The 21,627-nt window shown below is 51.2% G+C and overlaps 2 protein-coding genes and 1 long non-coding RNA gene across 36 annotated transcripts in view; 2 read left to right on the forward strand and 1 right to left on the reverse strand.

The window, feature by feature from the left end:
* Positions 1-8,532, forward strand: part of LOC106997229 (uncharacterized) — a 56,577-nt gene extending 48,045 nt beyond the window's left edge. For 7 of the 8 annotated variants that reach the window (XM_077995704.1, XM_077995701.1, XM_077995699.1 and 4 more), the window contains 2 exons: positions 2,544-2,711; positions 7,030-8,532. The gene's annotated coding sequence lies outside the window, so the exon portion shown is untranslated. Of the gene's footprint in view, positions 1-2,543; positions 2,712-7,029 lie in introns of those variants that run through there. The other variant, XM_077995700.1, reaches the window with a different exon arrangement.
* The window catches only part of SLC37A1 (solute carrier family 37 member 1), an 82,819-nt gene continuing 62,215 nt past the window's right edge, over positions 1,024-21,627 (reverse strand). For 12 of the 27 annotated variants that reach the window (XM_015132817.3, XM_077995575.1, XM_077995571.1 and 9 more), the window contains 9 exons: positions 19,813-19,903; positions 18,085-18,147; positions 17,171-17,256; positions 16,115-16,163; positions 14,937-15,010; positions 13,532-13,610; positions 7,509-7,606; positions 2,631-2,695; positions 1,024-2,100 (listed from right to left, as the gene is read on the reverse strand). In XM_015132817.3, coding sequence (XP_014988303.2) covers positions 2,085-2,100; positions 2,631-2,695; positions 7,509-7,606; positions 13,532-13,610; positions 14,937-15,010; positions 16,115-16,163; positions 17,171-17,256; positions 18,085-18,147; positions 19,813-19,903 — 621 coding nt within the window. In that variant the 3' untranslated portion in view covers positions 1,024-2,084. Of the gene's footprint in view, positions 2,101-2,630; positions 2,696-4,435; positions 4,636-7,508; positions 7,607-13,458; positions 13,611-14,936; positions 15,011-16,114; positions 16,164-17,170; positions 17,257-18,084; positions 18,148-19,812; positions 19,904-21,627 lie in introns of those variants that run through there. The other 15 variants (XR_013414806.1, XR_013414807.1, XR_013414805.1 and 12 more) reach the window with 5 other exon arrangements.
* Positions 10,566-21,362, forward strand: LOC144339627 (uncharacterized). Its single transcript, XR_013414875.1, has 4 exons — positions 10,566-10,744; positions 14,635-14,730; positions 19,731-19,951; positions 20,986-21,362. It is a non-coding gene; the product is annotated as an uncharacterized LOC144339627 (long non-coding RNA).

Below are 21,627 nucleotides of genomic sequence, written 5' to 3' on the forward strand. Positions count from 1 at the left end.
AGGGCAGTGAACGCAAAGAATTTTGTTTATGGAAAAAGCCCTCTGTGCATTCTGTAATGATACTGTGCCATCTGCCTCGTCCCTCGCTTGTTCAGCCCATGGATACTAGGACGGCATACCCGGAGGGAAGAGGTGCCCTGTGGCAAGCACGGGGCTGGTGCCCGCCCTCAGGGATGGCAGCCGGCAGGGGCTCAGGGCGGCTCAGGCCACTGTGACACCAGCGGGAGAGGGCTGGACTGGTGCCTGGAGCCAGGTCAGGGAGAGAGGAAAAGCGGGAGGCTCCTAGGAACCTGTGTCCAGGCGGGGCAAGCACTTGGTGGGGGCCGGGAAAGGCCAGCGCACTGCGTGTGTGGGAAACACACTCCATCCATTTGGTGTTTAGGGAATTTCTTTTTTAGCAGAAAGTTTTTAAATGTATAAATAACTTGCCATTAAAAAGAGAGTGAGCCAATCGGGTGGGGCAGTGGCACGCAGAAGCCCCCACAGCCAGGTCTGCTGCTCCTGTGGGCTTCTCTGAAGAGCTTGGGCAGGAGGACCCTGAGAACCGTGGGACACCCAGTGTGTTGTTTCTGACCTTTGCCCTGCTGCTGTGAGGGGTCCCCAGATGAACTCCCACAGCACTCCATCCGGGGAAAGCCCACACATGCACATCTGGACGGCCAGGGTTCTAAGAAGGGCGTTTGAAAGCCTGGACCCCACCATGCAGTTCCCAAGTGCACCATCTTTCCCCACCGCCACTGGGTGTGACATCTCCTAGTCAAGGACAAATCCTAGGATATTCTTTAAACTGTGTGATTTAGAAAACATCCAGATGGCTGCTTACTGGGGCCTCAGCTTGGCCTTCTGTGCAAACAAGGGCCCCAGAGGTAGCCCCTTTCCTGCTGGAAATGGATTTTCAGTCGCAAAATCCTGAATGTCCAAACCTGAGAAAACCCAAAACACACAACACGATTTGGAAATTCCCTTTTGCAGCGTAATGGAAATGTGAGCAGAAATCATCAACATTCTCTGAGTGTTCTGAGATTTTTTTAACAAAAACATTTTATTTCAAAGGGCAGATAAGTATTTTGCTAGACACGACTGAAAAAAACGGCCAGAGAACAATTGGAGTTTGTCTTAATAAATAACAAAATGCCATTTATGTTTCTTAAACTTCATATGACACAATACACATCTTAAATAAATAACCCACTCTGTTGCTATGTATTAAAAACAGTCCCAGGTGTGATGTGTCGTGGAGTGAAGCCAGTTGCTGGGCTTGGACCTGCCAATCCCAGTGCCGGTGGGGAGGCCGCTTCCCAAGCCTCTGCCATGCCCCTGTGCCCCGAGCTGAACAGCAGCACCGAGGCCTCGGAGGGCAGCAGGAATGCCAGGGGCTGGGATGACGGTGACTTCGGGGCACTCTGTGGCTGGCACGCCTGGGTGCCTCCAAGTGGAGGTGCTTCCTGCCTCCTCACCCTTGGCTTCTCAACAATTAGTTTTCAGGTCAGTCCGGAACATCAGGGGTGCTAGAAAAGCCTCTGGGGTGATGTAGGTCTGAGCTCCGTCATGGTTTCCGATCAGGTTGTCGGCCTTCCTGCTGTCATGTGGCGCCGGCTCTCTGCTTCTCTGCTGGCCGGCGCTGTCTGGTGGGCTCTGGTGTCCTGTTTTTCCACATGGCACATTCAGGTTCTCTGAAGCCACAGCCAGCGTGGCACTCGTTCACTTTGATGTTCTGTGGCTGACACGCCTGAGAGGGTCGAGGCTACCTGTGCACCCCACACCCACCCGGCCTGGCTGTCAGGTGTGCATTTAGGTGGTTGCATGGGCACACGCCTTCAAGGCCAGGGTTGGCCGGGTCTTCGGTTCTCTGGCTCGGCTCAGGCAGCAGTTCCCGCAGACTCTTCTCACTGCTGTTCAGCTCTACGTCTCGTTTAAAATAGCACCAGGAGTTCTCAGGTTGGCTTCTGTGTCTTTTCCAGGTGCGTGTGCAAAAGGCAAAGGGAAGTCACTCTTTCTGTGCAGGGCCCTTTATCTAAACTGTCCTTGAAAGGCAGTTGTGAAGGGTGGGCCCAGACCCCCTCCACGGGACCGGGGGTGGGGCGTCACTGTTCCTTAAATCTGAAAGAAAGGATGAAAGAACACCTGCTCTAACAGCCAGCAGTGGCTCAGCAAGAGATGCTGAACCTCACACACCACACGCAAATCCCCTGGGGAGCCGGCTGCCCTCCAGGCCCAGCAGGGATTTGTCTCCTATGGGGCACTGGATGCTAGATAAACCCTTGCACCTTTCCCACAACCTCCTGGGGGCCAGGAAGGAGAGAGAAGGGAGGGAGGGAGGGAAAAGAGGAGGGAGAAGGGGGAGAGCAGGAAGGCAAGGAGAGCTCGGGGGGCTGCACCTCCAACAGAATGCCAGAGACGGCAATTCCCTCTCATTTTCCACCCAGGTTTTGAGGAGAGATTACCACCAACCCATCCAAACAGAGGTATTTATTAGAAAAGAAAAAGCAAGAGTGAAGGTGGCATGCTGTGAAAAGATTAGCCATGTGTTTTCTTTCTTTTAGGGAAAGCCAGGTGGGGAAGGCAGACAGGACAGAAGGCGCCTTGGAGCTGGCTTTCGGACAGGGGACAGGGCCCGAGCTGGGACTTACGGAACTTGGTCCCCCGTCGCTGACCCTGGGCAGCTCAGCTCCTTGTGTATGAGGCGGATCAGGAACTGCACCAAAACAAAGGTGAGCCCACCCGTCACTGGGGCAGGCACAGGGCAGCCCGCGCTGTGGGCACCGTGAGGACCTAGCCCGCAAGACTCAGGCGGGTGGTTCTCTCCCCACAGCACCTTCCCTGGGGTCACCTCCCTGCAAGAGCAGTGGGGCCTGCATACTCAGCCCGAGGCCTTGGTTCCTGTGGGCAGGGCTGTCTGATGAGGGCCCACGAAGAACCAGGAGGTGCCCTGAAAACAAGGCTTTTGGGAAAGATGCAGCCTGAACCAGTTCTGGGGTCAAGTCATGTTTAGAATAAAATTAGTCCAATCATAAAATGTCCACAGTGGGAAAAAGAAAATAAAGACAAGAGGACCACAATGCTGGTGGCCCAGGAGGTGGACCCGCGAGTTTCTCAGGCGACTCTAAAGCCAGGTGAGCATCTCCTCCGACGCCAGTCCTGGGGTCTGAAGAGGCTGCCACAGGACAGCTGCACCCCACTGGGAGCCCCTCGGAGGCCAGGCCTGGCCGGGGGTCAGGGCTGTTCCACCAATATTGCTGCCTCAGCCTGAGCTCCTCTCCAGACCCAGGGCTTTAACTCTGTGCCTTTCACATGTTTGGGGGCTCAACATCAGCTTCCAAATCCAGACAAATGATTGTGCTATCCCCAATTTAACTAGTGTGTCTGCATTTTCCAGTGTGGATCCAGTCTCTCTCCCAGTGTGATATCAGCCCACAGGAGGGCTCTCCCTGGACGTGGCCCCTCACTCTTAGAGAGCCACAGATGCCCTCAGATCCAGGGTGGATCACTGGGCCAGCGGAGGCGGGGAAGGGGTGCTGGAGGACGGTCTCGAGGGGCTGCTTAAAAACCAAACCCACGGCCCCACCCCCAAGCCTCAGGCCACAGCTCGAGAAGAGAGAAACTCTTCTCTTTTCTTAGATGCTTATGGTTTGAGTAGCAACTTAGAAGTCCCTCGTATGAGGTGAGTTCAAGCTGGAGAGAACAGGAGCCCCTTCTACAGATAAGATGCATCCAGCTGCTCTGCTTGGTACATGAAAGGTGTTTGCGATAATTAGTTGGTAAAAGTCGTGGGAACACGGCAGGTACCAACAATAGTGCTGCTGGCAAGAGCAAGGTTATTGTTAAATAAATCCATCTGTGTGTATCTGAACCGCTAGCTGCAATTACTGGCACAGGCTTGTTGTGTTTGAGCTGGTACCTTACCCACATCTATATCCTACCAAGTGTGATGTGTGAAAAGTGCTAGCCCGAAGAGACCTATGATTATGAAAAGCCGATCATTAAGACAGAGAAAAAAAGATGAAGAATGTAGTAGCAAGTGTTATCTGTAGGTATGGCATGAACTGTAAATAGTGACAGCTCTGAAGAACAGAGATCCGATTTCAAAACATGCCCGTGTGCTTGGCTCACACATGCAAGAATGACCAACAAGGAGGGGCCCTGCCAACTTCAGGAGCCCAGTGCGTACTGGAGACCTAAGGACTTTGGCTGTGTGCCCAGGCAGTCCTGCAGGCCCTGGAGCTGGCCATCAGTGTGCACGGTGAGGCAGGAAGCATGGTGTCCTCTGGCCCCCCAGGACACCTGCTCAGATCATGGAGGTTCTCAGCCTCAGACTTGGGAGGAAACACTTGTCTATTTTGGTGAAAAGATACCACAAAGCATGTTGATCAGGGAAGAGAAAAAGGTATGTCTATTTCTTAGGTTTGAAAGGCTCAACTCGAGCTCACCGGCCTACTGCACATCCTGGTTCAGTTTCTTCTCCACTACAACAAGACTCCATCTCCCAAGTGCTTCTGCTTTAGGTCTCTTTCTTCCAGTGCAACAAATCCACCCTCCTCTGGTTGTTATTTACCTGTTGTGTACTTTCCCATTCTTTTACTTTCGTCTTTTCGGAATTCCAGTGTAGCAGGTGTGTTTCTTGTAAATAACCAGTGCCTGTATTTTTAAAAGCAACTTGACAGTCTCTGCTTCTAACTGATGAGTTTAGTCCATTTATAGTTACTGTGTTGCTGGTATGCTGGGATCATTTTCATCCATGTCGCTATGTATTTCTGTATTTACCCTGCTTTTCCTATGCTTCCCCTGACCCTAGGTTCTCTTGGATAAATCTTCATTTCCCTGTATTGCCTGGAAGGTTACACATTCTATTGCTATTGACTTGACAATGTAAGAACTGTGGTGTGCTGGAACTCTGATTGTCCTGCTTGTACTTTACATTTTCAGTATTTCAGTTCTTTTTTATATTGCCCAAATTAGTTGTCATTGCTGTTGTTTTAAACTAAGAGTCAGAAAGCTTCTTCTGTAAAGGTCTAGATAGTAAATATTTCAGGCTTTGCAGCCATATGGTCTCTGTTGCGCATTCTTTTGTTGATTTTTTTAAAGAAATCTTTAAAAATATAAACCATTCCCAGCTGGAGGATCATACAAAAATAGGCCACAGTTAGCTGGCCCCTATTTTATATGGTCAATACTTAGATTCATCCTTAGGAATATTGCTTTTTTGCTTGCATTTCTCCTTGCATCTCAGACTTTCCTTCTGGATCTATCTTCCTTCTTTAAATACACTGTTTAGCAATTTTTGCTGGGAGCATCTTTGGCTAAAAATGTTTTCACTTCACCCTTACTCTTGCATGCAACTTTATCTAGGTACAGAATTCTAAGTCGTTTGATTCCTGAATCTAAGAATGTTTGTCTTTCATGTATCTGGAAAATTCTCAGCTATTTTCTCTTAAAATATTGCTTCAAACCCAGTCTATTATCTTCCTCTGGAATTACTTTCAGATAATATTAGGCCATCTCATTTGGTCCTCCATTTTATATTTCATTTCTCTTTAATATTTTCCATCTCTCTTTTTGTGCTGAATTCTGGATAATTTCTTCATGTCTATATTTCATTTCAGTAATCTCTTCAGCTGTATCTAATTTACTTTTCTAACCCATCCATTGAGTTTTTTTTTTTCAGGCTAAAGATCACATTTTTCATTTCTATAACTCCTGTTTGGTTGTTTTTGAAGCCTGCTCTGTCTTTTCGATAGTTTCTTGTTCTTTCTTTCATGAGGTCAGTTCCTTTTCTTTACGTCATTAGTAACACTGCATATATTTATTTTTAGTTTATATAACTCTTTTATCTGCAGTTTTGGGGGAGTCCAATTCCACCATTTTTTATGTCTGTTACTGTCATTCAAAGTGGATTGCTTATGTTTCATAATTTTGTATTGTGAACTCATCTTTAGTAGGGTGAAGAAATCTAAGTAGGTTAGCTACAGAAATCCTGTGCTGCAGGGTTGAGATTTGTCCCTATTTGCTTCTGCATTATCACTGCCTAAGGACCAACTTTGTTCATTTTAAACATATTTATATGAGCTCAAAGATTAAAGCTGACTGTGGGGAGGTCTATGGCTAAAAATTTTCAAGGGATATTTTTTCCCTTAATCTGGCTAAGATGGGCAGATTCCCATTGTCTTCCTGTGCCAGTGTGCAGATATCATCTAATACACTCTTTCACTGCAAGCATGGCTCTTCAAGGGTCCTGGCTCTATGAGGAAGTCTCCAGTTCCAAATCCTCATCTTGTGCCAGCCTAACACCTTGTCTCTTACCCAGTGTGGGCACAACCACCCCAACCCCTTGACTCCTGAGCTTGTGTATTTATATTGCCTTTACAATTCTGGCTCCTGGGGAATTCCTTTACTTTCTTATGAGTTTGGCTATGCATCAAAACAATTTTCAATATATATTACTGAATATTTCTGAAGAAGATATTTCAGATTCTCTGAACAGTTGTAATGACAGGAATTTTACTGCTACTTAGTGGAAATACATCTGGAGGCTTCACTAGAACGTTTAGGCATTAAGAAAACCCACAGATGATCCAAAGAACAGCCATTTAAACATAGTAAATTCATAGGTTGAGAGTAGGTATTTGATTTTGTATGTGGTGGGGAAGTTGAGTTTTATAATTTCCTGGAATTAAGATATAAGACTTTCATTTAGTTGAGTGAGTTGATATTTCTAAAATTCTCAACTCATTTTTATTGGGATCAGCCTAAGGTTTTGTCTGGTGAAGCAAGAGAAGAGGCATGACTGTGGGTCTGGGGACTTTGTGGCCAGGTGACTTGTAAAGATAAGTGTATGTGCCCCTCACAAGTGCACATCTGTGTGACTGTGACATCATCACTGGTCTTCCCTACCCAGAGGAAAACCTCAAGCTTTCTCAACACAGGAGGGCACAGAAGCAGGAGCCCAGAGAAAAGGGGACAGAAGCCAGAAGGCGACTTCGTGTGTCTGCATTGACAGCCTCTTTGCCCCTTTATTCTCTCCCATCCCTTCAGGTGAAAGAAGTTGGGGCTGCTCCCGCCATCTGACAAGCATGGCTGCAGGAGGGACACCAGGACACTGATGACCAGTGGGAGGCCGGGCTCTGTATATCATCTGCTTTAATTCCCACAGCAGTCTTGTCACTGGGCGCCATTATCATGCCCATTTTAAAGCTGTGGAGCAGAGGTTACGAAACCCGCCCAAGGCACACAAGTGACAATGACGGGCAGGATCCAGAGCCATGGAGCTCCATGCTCCTGGCCTCTGTGCCATCCCAACCAAGACTGCAGACCAAAGGCTGTCCTGCTTCTGTTTCTGATTTTTTCTAACCAGAGAGAGAAGGGGCTTTAGACTATGCATATTTAGAAAAGATGGGAAGACCCAAATCTGTCTGATAACTCAGGAATGCACGGGAGAAAGTTCCACCAGTGTTTGGCCACAACCACAGAGATCCGCATTCAAGGTGGATTGGACTAAAAATAGGCCGACTTACCAGTAAGGCACAGGCATCTGCAAACATCAGCATGTAAAACACATTGCTCCAGCCGGACGGAGAGAGGAGCCCAGCCAGCAGGGGGCCCAGGGCTGCTCCTGAAATCGGGCAAATGGACACACATGGTGCTGTTTAGAGAAAATCCCAGCACATGACCAGCAGTCACACAGAATGGGGCTCAACACCTCACTCACAATGAAAGGAACACATACGGAACTACACTGCCTCATCCTGGCCTATCAGACTGGGAGCAGGTAAAAGGTCTAGTATAGGTTGAGCTTTCCAAATCTGAAAATCTGAAATCCCAAATGCTCCAGAATTCTTAACTTTTTGAGTGCTGACACTCAAAGGAAATGCTCACTGGGGCATTTCAGAATTGGGATTTGAGATGCTTAACCAGTATAATGCAAATATTCCACAATCTGAAAAAATAAAAAGACGTAACCACTTCTGGTCCCAAGCACTTCAGATAAGGATACTCCACCGGTACGCCTTACTACTGAGAAGGCAAAGCTGGCACAGCCTCTTCCCAGAACCATCCTAAAAATGTGTGTTGGCCTTGTAATGTTCGTTCTTTTCATCCAACACTCCCATGATGTTCCTGAATACACTGTAAGGAAATCTGAATTCAATGCACAATCTTAGATATTCTTATGCTATACAAATGTAACTGGGTAAAACTGGAATAAGATTTGTAGATACTAATACTCTTCAATGCTCACTTTCTAATTCTGACCATTGCACTGTGGTCTGTCATGGAATTCCTTGCTTTTAGGAAGTACATGCTGAATAGTTATGCGTAAAGGGGCAACATGTGTGCATTTTACTCAAGTGGTTCAGAAAAATTATGCATGTGTGTGCATATATATGTGTGTAAACATACATGAGGGGTGCATGATGAACCACATGTACTAAAATGTCTGAATTCTTTGTACTATTTCTGCAACTTTCTCAAAGTCTGAAATTATGTCAAAATGTTTTTCTAAATGATGAAAACAAAATAAAGTATCCCCCTAAATGCCCAGGGGCTGGCGTTTAAGAATGTGTTCTGTAGCAGCTGGTGCATTTTACCAAGAGGGACTGAAATGAATCCTGATAACATGTAGGATGGCCTGTTTTGGTAGACGCATGGGAAAAAGCATGAAGAATTTCCACCAAGCTATGAACTGACATTCAATCTCTGAGAGAAGATAACCAGGGTATTTCATGCCCTAGACATTCGTTTTTTTCAAGTGTTCACAAAGTGCACTTACTATTTTATAATCCCAGGAGCAATTGTATGTATTTTTTTTTTTAATTCTCAGAACTTCCAGGTAAACATGGTCGGCTACTCATGTGTTATCTCCACACCTCTCAAGCAACACGAACTGCACCATCACTGACTTTTAAAAATGATAAATCCTCCCACCGAAGGGCACGTGGTTTTGGAAGACAGACATAGAAGGGCTGACAGCTAACACAGCCTCCAGTGTTCCCTGCTCCACTGAGCACCCTCAGAGGGAGATGGCACAGGGACACCTGGAGCAGAGTCAGGCCCAGCAGAGCACACGAGACAGGGGAGGGGAGGGCAAGGAAGGAGGAGGATGGGCGTGGGGGAAGGGGGTCAGCAAGAGAAAAAGGGAGCATGGGTTGAGTCTTTTATCACAAACTGTTAGCTACATTCCCTCTGCCGCACCTCGGATCCCAGGTCTCTCTCCTCATCCTCGCTGATAGAGACTCCTGATGCCCCCGTGCAGGAGAGCGCAGCTTAACCTGTGGGGGCACTAAGCCCAGCTCAGGACAGGGATGCCACCTAACAGGCAACAGGGGATCTGGGGAAAGACACCAGCTTCCACTAAGCAGCCACCCATGGTCCCACGCCATGGCAAGGATGTTGGCAGCTGGACCCAGGCTCCCCTGGGCACTGAAGGAGTCTCTTCCTCCAGGTTCCACAGGGTCCCTCTGCCTGGAGACCAGCAGCCAGCACACTGTTCCCACAGAAAGACTTCAAACCGCTATGCAGGACCCCTTCTTCCATGGGAAGTGATGAAGGGGCAACCAAGGTCTGCCCTGTGTCTCGGGAATACCGCAACGCAAAAGCAAGCAAGCTGGCAGGAGGGAGCTTGGAGGAGAGGAACATTCCCAGGAGCTCACAGCACCCCCAGAGAGCCAACAGAAGACTACGTTGAACCTCATGACACTCCCATTTTTTTTGTGTGGCTGAAAACCTGTTACCAATTTCACATGATTCAATCTAACAAGAAAGAAAACAGGATACCCTGAAAGGGCAGAGAAACATCAGTGAACACTGAAAATATGGCAGGAAAAGTAAAATGTTCGATACAAAGGTGGAAAATACAGTCAAGAATCTCCTTGAGAAAGTGTAAGAAAGAACAGGGAGATGGGCAGGAAGGGAAAGAAAGGAAAGTTGAAGGATTAATCCAGAAAAACCTACATCTGACTAATCTGTTTTCCAGAACGAAAAAACAACTCAGAAAATGGTAGGAAAACTTATCAAATGAATAGGGGCCCAATTCCCCTAAAGCGAAGGGCAGGTGTTTCCAGACTGAAGGGGCCACCAGGTGCCCAGGACGGTGGGTGAAGAAAGGCTCCAGGCGTAAGGAAGGGAACCTGGAGATTTCTAAGAGAAAAAAGAGAAGGTCAGAAAGCAAGGGCTGGGGTCAGAATAATGGGGGCTGGAAGACGGGGGTTCTGAAGAGAAGGTGTTTCCACGTCTGCATTGCCTCAGGCGAGAGCAGAATCCAGACACCACTGTGCACTTGTAAGCTTGCAGAACGCACCTCCCCTAACTCCGGAAGCTACTAAGAGACAGTTTCCACCACAGGAGGGGTAAACAGGGGTCTAGACTGCTAGGGCTGTGTTGAGGGCAAGAGAAGAGGGGGACTCCCAGCACCGTGGTGACAGGTGCTCTGGGGCAAAGCTGCGCAGTGGGCGGAGTGAGGCTGATGGTGTGAGGAAAGGGGTGGGGCGGGGCAGGACGCCGACCACAGTGCAGGGAAGGAAGAACTTTGTCGGAAATGTGGAAAAGAGGAAGAGAGGAGATGTGTTTACTCACCCGGGAAAAAACAAGATGTTTCTATTGAGGGTGCATAATTAACGTTTCTTTCTTGGCTGGAAAGTGAAGGGCAGGAGTGTGGCCAGTATAACTGAGGGGGAGGGAGCCAGGCCCCCTCTTCCGTAAGAGGAGCACAGCTGAGATGTTAAGAGGATGAACCAAGAAACATGAACATACACAGGTAAGCAGAGAGAGGCAGCTGAAATTGCTGCTTCTAGACAGGGCTGGGGAGGGGGATGGAACGCCACTGTACAACATAATAAGTTTGTAGGACTGTCTGGCTTCTAAGGTACATTATGTTTTACTTTGATACATAAAAATTAACTTGAAAAAATGCAGCGCTCTATTTAATTGCTCTGCATGAAATGCACAGGAACGGCAACCTTTGCGATTCTAAGGACTGCAGACGCCCCAGGCGCACACCGTGTCAACCGACCATATGGCACTTGGGAGAAGGCAGGGGTGACTTACAATTAGTCATGCTTTGCCTCCACCCGAGTCAGTGCCAAGGAATGGACGGTGACACTAAGTAAGCATGCGGGCAGCTCCCTCGGGAAGGGCCTTGGCTGACATGGTGGCCTTCCCACTGGAGCCTGTACTTTGTCTCGCTGGGCAGCACTCAAGGAATAATGGAAGGAATAATGGAAGGAATAATGACTGAGGCGTGGTGGTGGGGGTGGGCAGGTCTGAGTGCCATTTCCATGGTGACCATTTACTGAGCAGGCAGCAGGCACTGATGGGCGGTAGCGCCTGGAGGAATTGGGTCCTGGTCCCGCCTCTGGTGTAACGTAGCAGCCATCAAGGTGGGCGCAGCAGCTCCGCGGACAGTCAGGACTTGGTGCAGGTTAACAGAAGGCCAGAGGGGGTCCGGCGTGCGTGCCACCTTCCTTGTGAGTGGGCCAAAGGCATTCAGAACTGCGCCTCCCTTCCACCCACTCGGGGGCAGTGGCGGGCAGTGGCCTCTGTTCACAGATGCAGAGTCCCTATCCATAGCCACAGGCTTTTGCTTCCCTCTCATTTTGAGAAGAATATGAAGAAAAATGTGTTTTTTCACCTAGTTCATGATTTCCCTCTTTTTTTACACTGATGCTCTGCTTTAAAGCAGCAGTCGGGGTTTTGCCAGTGGAGCGCCAAGTCAGCTTTTAGAACAGGGTTTCACAGCAGTCAGACCAAATCGCAGGCCGCAGGCCACTGGGGCACAAGGCCAAGAGAAGGCCGCGCAGTCACAACGTCAATCAGAACCGAGCTCAGCCCTGCAGTCCCCCGACTTCCTACTGAGATGCCCAAGAGAGAAGATCAGAGGGGTGACCACCGCCACCACCCAATACACTCAAAGCCCCTCTGGATCCAGTGAAATGAAGGAACCAACATTAAGGGCAGAGACAAGCCTGGTCTGGTCTCACTTTGGTGAACAGCAAAAGCCAAAGCGTGGCTTTCTGAGCAACGGCCACCCTGTCCACTGCTTCTCAGAACAAGGCAGTGGGTCACATGAAGCCAGCCCTGCCCCAGAAACAGCAGCAGCAGCAGCGTGGAGCTGGGGTTCCCGCCAGCCAGGGGTGGGTGGGGCGCCTGGGGCCTGTCCGGCCTGGCTCCTCACTGGGCACTCAGCCGCGTGGGCCCTGGCTGTGATTCTAACTGGGAGCAGCCCGTTCAGTTCAAAAACCCAAGCAAATCCCATCCTCCTGGAGCTTCCGTTCCAGTGGTGGGAGACAGAGGAGACGAAGCAGAGGAGCGCACTAAATCCCACTGCGGATGGGGAGAGTGCTCTAGAGAACAGACCAGCGAGAGGCGGCCTGGCGGCCGGGCCAGAAGGGTTCCCCCGTTCTCAGCAGGTGGTCCCAGGAGGTCTCGCTGACAGGATGACATCTGAGCAAAGACTCAAGGCATGAGGGAGTGTGGCACGAGGTCACCTCTGGGGACCTTCCCAGACACAGGGCATGGCCAGAGCAAAGAGCCCGCACAGGGGCCAGCCTGGCCTCTGGAGGAGCAGCAGGGAGGCCATGCGGTGGGAGGGCTCTGCATTCTGCCATCACTGAGACAGCAGTGGACACCCAGAAACGTGCTGTGGCTTCCAGCCTGCTGACACCAAGGCCACGGGCAGCCAAGAGCAACATCGGCGCTCTGCACGAGCCCGCGGGAAGGCTCCAGCGCCAGGTTCTGGCTGACCTGGGTTTACTGAGCCACCTTCGTCTAGCAAACACTGGGCTTTACTGCTTTGAGAACCCCACGCAGCAAGTGACTCACCAGGTTGGCACCCCAGGTCATTAGCTGTGAGAGCCACACCTGGCAGCCCCCCCGTCACCTCCCACATGTAGGGAGGACCCTCCTGATCTTCACCCGGCAGGTGTGGCAGCTCCTGATCTTCACCCGCCAGCACAGCCACTGCGTGTGCTGCCCGTACAAGGGCTCAGGGAAGGCCACGGCCGTGCTGTCGGGCTGCACATGGGCGAGGAGACCGGTGCTCTGCCAGTTCCCACCTGCCTGCTCCCTAAGGGAATGGGTTGCTTATCCTGCCACCTTTTTAAATTCCAGAATATGCCACTGAATTCTCTTCAAGAGCTTCGACGATGCCGGTGACACTCAGAACCCTGTATGCTTTTGGACCAATTAGTTTTTCTGTAATAAGACTCTGCCTTTCTTGAGATGAAGGCAATAAATAATGAGTGGACCTGAGTTAGCCCACGGGCTGTAGTCTGCCAACCACTGCCTCGGGTGAAAACCTGGACACACACAGCGAGTCACACGCGCATCTCCCTGAAGCCACCCGGGCATGCACGACCATCTCTGCGCCGTGTCCCCTGCGCCGTGTCCCCTGCGCCGTGTCCCCTGCTATCTGCTCGTACTGTAAGAAGCCGGCCCACCCGATGTTAGCGGTGCAGTTGGAACCCTGGGTACCTGTTCACGAGCATGTGACAGTGTGATTTCCACTAAGACACCAAACATCCCAGAGCCAAAACTCTCTGCGCACCTACAGAGCCGGTCCCGTCGATGATGGCGGTCACGGTGGACAGGGCGTGTGCGTTGCCTTTCAGACTTTTATGAGTCCCCTAGAAGAGAGGAAAAACAGATGTGGAGCTTGTCTCCATAGCATGAGAAGTAAACCTAAGCCTCTGTATGACCATTTACTCGAACTGCTCTGCAGAACAATTCAGCGTGAGGTATTTCCCATTATTTAAACTCCACCCCAAGTTTGCCTTGGAGAGTTAAAACTTCAAGGGTTTTTAAGAGTCAAAAATCATCAGAAATGTTTGGTTCTAGTTACAAGAACCTTAGGATTCTCTTCAAATAAAAAAAGTTTGTTCAGCACAGTCCTGCTCCTCCCTGAGGCCCCAGAGCAGCCAGTGTGAGGTGTGAAGATGTGTGACACGCGCCCCTGCCCTGAGCTGCACCGGCCTTCCTTCCCAGCACCCGCCTTCCTTCCCAGCCACGTCCACATGTCTGCTGGATTCCTCAACAGGCAGGGCCTTCCTGGGGCCCCTGTCAGATGTCTCTGCAGGACCTGAAATTCAACCTGATTGATAGCAAACGCCAGGGGAAGAAGGGAGGAGGGGAAAGCCGAGAAACCAAGGCCGGCACGGGTCCTCAGTGAGCAGTCGCCAGGAGCTCCGGTTTTGAAAATGTTGCATAGATAACAGGCAAAAAGCACAAATTGAGGACAATAGGAGGGGGAAAAGATCAGGTGAAACAATGCCTGAAAGCCTAAAACTATAAAAATGAACCAGCGTTCAAAAAAATAAATGCTTGTATATGCATGTAATAACGTATATAAAATAAAGAACAGAATACACAATATGAAAATCATCCAGAACCTGTGTATTTTGAAGTCTAAACAATAAGTGAAAGTCTCTCCTCTGCCTCTATCCCATGAAGGCTGACCACTGCTAATGGTCTGATGTGGATCCTTCCAGAACTTTCCATGCCCATGCAGACACAAGTCTGCATGCTCACGCACACTCAGGCAGTTTCAGGACACGCCCAACACAAAGGTGACCAAGGCAGGGCGTGGTACCTGGATGAGGAGGGCCAAATCCCCCAGCACCTCTTCCTGGCCCGGCCCCTCTCTCTCTGCAGTGGTCTCCAGGACAGGACCCCTCCCCTGCCCCCTTGGAGTGAAAAGGTGCCTGAGTCATGAGGATGGTGCCCAAGAGCCTTTTGTTGTGCTGAGAGGTGAGTTTCGCGCCAACCTGCCCGTGATTCTAGAAGCGTGAGGAGGGGGGCAGGTGCAGGAAGGCTGGAGACCACAGATGTAGGTGAGCTGCCAAAAACGTGCTTCTGCAAATACGGTTTTACTAACGGTAATGGAGGCCACTTTTGTCATGAATGGCAAATGGTGGGGTGCCCACAGGGCCAGCGTCTCTCCCAGCTCTACTCACCAGGTCGGCAGAGACGGCGGTGGTGATGAGCGCGTAGGGCCCACTGACCAGGGCTCCGCTGAGCAGCAGCATGGCTGTGGGAGGCAGAGGGGCAGAGAATGGAAGCGCGTCCTCCGGAGAGCCCCACATGCATGGGAGCCGCCCAAGGTGGGCGCCTGGGGAGCACAGGGAGGGGGTACAGCAGAAACAGCTTCCTCTAAACTTGTCTAGTAAGGTGCTAAAGCAAATCATACCCTCCCTAAGACTCAGGCTCATTCACCCTTGAAGGGCAGCAGCTGCCGCCACGAGGGAGCGAGCACAGGCCGGACCCTGGGCCTGACCCGGGCCTGGGCTGGCCCCTGCTTCATTTGCGGCAGAAAGGCCTGCCTCTCGTGACCCACAGCTGCTGTGGTGCTCGCTGAGGGCAGACTCCCACCCTCTCCCTGGACCACGTGGCTTCCTAAACTCTCCTCTAGGCTCACACTCAGGTGAGGAAGCTTTTGGCCTGAGGGGTCACAGGAAACTCCGCTTCCTCTCCTGGGGGCAAGCTGCCTTTTGGATAATGTTTAAGGGGACCACACACATCCCCACTGCTGGCTCGTTAGGACAGAAAGCATACTTTTAAGTGCTGGAGGCATAATTTGATAGCATGGCCTGCAGGGTGTTCAAGATAGTCCTCCAAGGTTATGCAACCACTCCTGGAGGGCAGCTGGCAAAGCTGGGAGGAGGTGGCTGGGGGGGCCACTGGCTGTGGCTCCCGGCCGGACCCTGCTCAGGTCACACTGCCAGGTTCCTGGCTACCTGACGCGGCCCAAGGGCTAGACTGGGTTGCTCTCACCACCAGGGGTGCAGGTTGCAGGTCGCAGGCTGCTGCAGCCCCGCTGAGGCCTCAGGAGGGGCTGACCTCAAGGTCACCTCTGGCTTCTCCACTGAGTGCCCAGGGCCACTGCCCCAGACCAGGCTCGCACTCTCCCGGCTCACACTGAAACCTGCAGACTGGCAAGCCTTGTGCTGGGGAGAGGAGACTCTGGCCTCTCCAGATGGCTTCACCCAAAGAAGGACATGGGACAATTTTAGCCACACCATGTGCTCCACTTAAACCAACTCAATGCACCTGTTGATTTTAATATTTCATCTTGCCAGTTGTGTGAACTTTAAAAACGTATGTGAAAGAAAAGCAGGAAGGCCTCCATACTCACCGATGGTGGCCTCGAGCCCCATCTTGCTGATGGTGGAGAAGATGTACAGCTGTGGACATCAAGACACAAGGTCAAAGCTATGGCTGGCTGCAGGCAGCACGAGATGGCTGGAAACCTACTTCTCAAAAGCCCGGCGGGTGATTCTCAGGCAGCCATCCCAAGAGTGGAAACCCCTGAAAAAGAGTGACGGCCACGCCCCCTCCCATCTCAGGCATTGGGCCTTGTCCCCACCACGAGGGCTTTGGACCAAGCACTCCGGGCGACCTGGGGAAATCTGCAGGGTGCTCCCACTCTACATCTCCAGCCAAGGGCAGCCTTCTGGAGCTCCTGATTTGATTTGAGAGTCTGACTGCCAAGTCCTCAGGCTTCCCACCCCCGATGGCAGCAAGGGGCCCACCCAGGCATTTCTTCACTCAGCATTCTTTCAGGGTCTGTGTTGGGCCATGTCCAGGACCCCAAGATGGCTGAAAGTCAGCCCTTGTTCTGGGGCTACTGGAGAGGCAGACGTGCAGAGCTACAGCGTCCACTGACAAGCCTGTTACCTCTAATGTTACGACGATAAAAACAGTAAGGATGTGCATTGTTTCTAACCCACTGCAAGATGGTGCTACTGACATCCCATTTTCCAGATGAGGGAACTGGGGCACAGAGAGGGATGTCACCGCCCAAGGTCAGGAGCTACGAAATGCTTGAAAAGTGCTATGCACCATGTGTCACAACGAGAGGGGTCAACGATGCCTAAGAGGTGGCGGAGGTATTGCAGATCCCAAAGGATGGGCAGGAACTTGTCTGGGGCAAGGGGGCACCCCAAAGCGAGGAGCAGCTTGTGCACAGCTCATGCTGAACCAGCAACAGCTGTGCATGTGGGGGAGGGAGCATGGTGGAGGCCCGCAGGTGCAGAGGGAGGGGTCAGGGGACAGGAGGCACGAGAGGGAATGAAGTGGGCTTGTCAGGAAAGTGGAGCATGGGACAGATAGGAGAGGATGCTGGCTGGTGAGGAGGACAGTGGAGATCTGTCTGCAGGCTTTGGGGCCCAGGGAAGGCAGCAGGGCTGACCGTGGGGGCTGCGAGCAGCAGCATCAGGCCGCAGGTGGAGGCCCTTTTCTCCAGTCGGTCTGAGATCACACCTGCCAGGATCCCACCTGCAACGGAGAGGCGGGCTTCAGGCGCTGACGTCCCAGGGCATGAGCCCACGGGGAGGAAGCAGAACTGCAGGAGCCCGGAGAACGGCCTCCTCCTTTCCCAAGCCCCTCTCTCCATGCATCACGGGCAGGCAGGCTTCTCACAGGCCTGACCTCCCCACAGGCCTCCATTGGTTGTGGTCAGATGTGAGAGTCTTGGAGACATCTGTGAGTTCAGGTTTTAGACCACTCTTGAAGCCCCTTTATCTATCAAGGTACTAAGGTGGCCAGTCTGTCACCTGCCCAGGAGGCATGCTGCTGCTGTTTTTTTTGTTTTAGTTTTGAGATGGGGTCTCACTCTGTCACCCAGGCTGGAGTGCAATGGCATGATCATGGCTCACTGCAGCCTCAACCTCCTAGGCTCAAGCCATTCTCCCATCCCAGCCTCCCAAGGCTGGAACCATAGGCTCGAGCCACCATGCCCAGTTATTATTATTTTTTGTAGAGAGGGGTCTTGTTATGTTGCCCAGGTTGGTCTTCATAACAAGAAGAGCTCAAGCGATCCTCCCAACTCGGCATCCCACAGTGCTGGGATAACAGGCATGAGCCCCTGAGCCCAGCTGGCATGCTGTTTCTGAGGGAAGCTGTTCAAGTGCAGAGTCAGGGCCCTGGGGAGGGAGGGGAGACCATGAGACCACCCCCAGGTGACGGCCTGACCCTCCTGGGCTGGGTCCACTCAGGGGATACGAGACCTTGGGGAACCCTGCTCCCTCTGAGCAGCGAATCAGCTCAGGGATCATGCGCCTTGTGAAATTATTGCTGCAGCAGAACAGGTCTTAATGAACTCACCAAAGATTCCGCCCACGTCAAACAGGGTGGAGAGCTCCCCAGCTTTCTTGGCATCAAGGTGATCTATTAAAATGACAACGGAGTGTGAAACAATGAGGATCTCTTTCATGCATCACAGTGACACACCATGGCAGAACAGGATCCATGCACGAGACTCCAGTTCCATAAGCTTGATTGACACCAAGGAGCAATTAGCAGTTAACTCAGATTTAAAAAACAAGTAACATAGAAAAGATGAAAACACTCTTAACCAAAAACCGTGGCTTTCCTCTGCTCAGTCTAATTATCCCACCTTTGGTTCAGAGGCCCCCCAGGGGCCCCTCCACCATGAAGCTAGATTAACACAGGACAGAAGTGGGGGTGTGGAAGGAGCCTGGATGCTCGAGCGTCCTGTCACATGTGCTGTCTGACCACATGACTTTAGAGCTGCAGATGAGGACACAGAGGCCTCCCAGCACCAGCTCAGGGTGCCCTCCACTAGATTTTGTACAAGTTCTGGGCTTTAAGGTGGACTGAGCCAGCCGTGTGTGAGAAAGGAGACTGGGCGGCATCTGGGGCTGCAGGTCAAACCTGGCCTTTCCGAATCATCAATGGCACGGACGGGAAACTTTGCTTTTTTCAAACAAACTGGAAATGCCAGCAGTTCAAGACTCAAGTCCTGAGAATGTCGCCCCTTTTGCAACCACAGGGGAAGAAGGGAGAAAGAAGGCCCAGGCTGTGTGCAGCTCACCGGCCGAAGTGAGGCGGGGGTCACGAGGCAGGGAAAGAACCTCAGGATCCGAGGGCGCTCCTTGCTGCCTCCCCACTCACTGGTCCTTGGGCAGGCCCTGTCCCTGCTAGGCTGTGGGACAGTCCCCACACCACCTCCTCAACTTCCCTCCTGGGGTATTCAGCCTCCAGTCTCGTGCTGCCAGCATTCTCCGCTGGTGGGATCTGCATCCCCAGAAAAGGTGGTCTGCGCTCCTCGGCCTCCCCCATTCTCAAAGGCCTCCTCTTTGAGACATCGCCGGATCCTGCCCCTTCCTGACGGCCTGGTGTCTTCTTGTCTTCTCCTTCCTCTCACTCTCTCTGGCTTGCTGGGCGAAGAGCCCTCCACGTGCTCCTGGCCCATCCCCGCTTCCTCTCAGCCAGGGTTCTGGTTTCCCCACTCAACGGCCCCTTCCCTTAAGCACTCTTCATCCCCTCGTCTGTCCTGTGGTCACACATGACTTGGGGGAGCATGTTACTATTTCACTGGCACGTTTTCTCATAATCTAGAGCTGCAGCCACCACGGGGCTTCCGAAACGTAAAGCAAACTGTTGGCCCTGCCAAAAATGCGAAGTTATCTCCCAGAAGCCATTTCCAGGTCAGAGTATCAGGGATTTCTTCTCTCAGGTCCCCAGAGGCCTTGCTTCTGCTCACTGGCTGCTATGATCCAAAGTTCAGTGTAGCCCACATTTAAACGCAGGCGGCCCCAGAGCAGGAAGTACCTCATGAATTGGTAGCCCTAGCTGGGATAGAACGTGTCAACCGTTAAGCCCCATAAAGGTTACCATTATGGCAATACAGTTTGCATATCTGAATTCTTTTTAGCCTATGTTTCATCATAGTACTTTATTCAAAAGTGTGTCTCTCAAATCACCCTTTGTGACCTTGTGTTTCCAAGACTCTAGAAACCAGCAGATAGAAGAGAGTTCAGATCCCAGTCAGTGTGCGGAACTTAACGTGTTCTAGCAGCGGATACTCACCCACATTCGTGATGTACAGGGGCAGCCAGAAGAGGAAAGTATAGCTGACCAGCTTGGCGAACAGCAGACACAGCGAGAACTCGATCACGCCCTGAAAGAGAGAGCGGTCGGGCGTCTTCTCCAAATGTGGAGCCAGCAGGTGTGTGTAAATATGCAACAGAGTTAAATATGACTTCGCTCCCATAAAGACATCCTGTCTTTGGTCTGGCTTTAGCACCTCCAGACACGTAGTGGGGAGGGTGCTGCACAGTTGTGTGGTGCAGTGAGGATGCGGGAACTGTGGGGCACTCACCCCAGCAGGTGCACCAGGGAGGGGCAGGACCCCTGACAGGAGTGGGGCCACAGCTGCAGCTACTCTACTGTCACATGGGGTGCAGGCCCAGTGTGGCCAGATTTTCTGCTTTTCAAGTGAAGACAGAAAGCCCTATTTATCTATGAAATTTCTGAATTTTGAAATGGAGACTACTTATTTTTTTTTTTTTTTTGAGACGGAGTCTTGCTCTGTTGCCTGGGCTGGAGTGCCGTGGCCGGATCTCAGCTCACTGCAAGCTCCGCCTCCCGGGTTTACGCCATTCTCCTGCCTCAGCCTCCCGAGTAGCTGGGACTACAGGCGCCCGCCACCTTGCCCGGCTAGTTTTTTGTATTTTTTAGTAGAGACGGGGTTTCACCATGTTAGCCAGGATGGTCTCGATCTTCTAACCTCGTGATCCGCCCGTCTCGGCCTCCCAAAGTGCTGGGATTACAGGCTTGAGCCACCGCGCCCAGCCAATGGAGACTACCTTTTAGGATCAAAACCCAGTGTCTTTACATCAGAGTAGAGTCAATGAAAACATGTACGGGTTTGATTTTCATACGACATCGGCTGGAAAACTTAGCTATTAAAGAAGTTCTCGTATAGCCGGGCGCAGTGGACTGAGTACTGAATGGCTCCTTCTTCTTCCCTGGAACTGAAATCACTGTAAATTATAAGGCCATCTGGAAACACACAGATCAAACAATTCCGACCATTCTGTCAGCACACAGGCTCACAGGCTACTGCATCCCGCCTGTGAGTACTACAAACCAGTCCGCACCAGGGAAAACAATGAAAAGAGACACGTAGGTACGAGTGAGGAAATCGAGTGGTGGGTTCTGTAAAATGCCTGTTTGTGTTTGTTTCATGTCTACTTTCAGAAAGAGGTGGCACTTGTGAGATAAAAATTCCAGAGGCCATCTGAAAATTCAGAGTGAGAAATCCAGTAACACTGTGGTGCTGAATCCCCCGGCTGTCTGTGCACTGAAAATCAACCAAAACGGGGGCCGGGGGAACCCAGCGCTCCACTTCGCCAAGTCATTCTAAAATGAAACGAGTTGATGTCTTCACAATTGATGAGGATGTGTGCGTGTAATTTATCGTATGCCTTTCACGGGCCTGGCATTGTGCTTAGCAGTCATTAAATGACCTCCCTTCATCCTCAGAACAACGTACGGTATTACCCCAGGGATGGAGCCCATGTGACAGATGAGGACATGGAGGCTCAGAGTGTGCCACACTTGCCCGGAACATCCAGGTTGGTGGTGGCAGGGGGAGGCTTGAGCCGGCCTCTGAAGCCCATACTGTCTATAACTCCACTACATAAAAACCTATATTTTTATAACTAGTGTGCACCCTACTTTAGTACAAGTATTTGGGGGTAGCTACAGAGGAGGGTATACCAGAAAAGGTCACTAGTTTTTATTAAGGACACAATTAAAAACAAATCTTTTGACTTAAACCTAGCAGCTTCCACAGGCCGGCATGCACAGCCCTTTCCCCATGAGCTGGTGTCACGCCTG

This window comes from Macaca mulatta, chromosome 3, assembly GCF_049350105.2.
Source record: "Macaca mulatta isolate MMU2019108-1 chromosome 3, T2T-MMU8v2.0, whole genome shotgun sequence".
NCBI lineage: Eukaryota > Metazoa > Chordata > Mammalia > Primates > Cercopithecidae > Macaca > Macaca mulatta.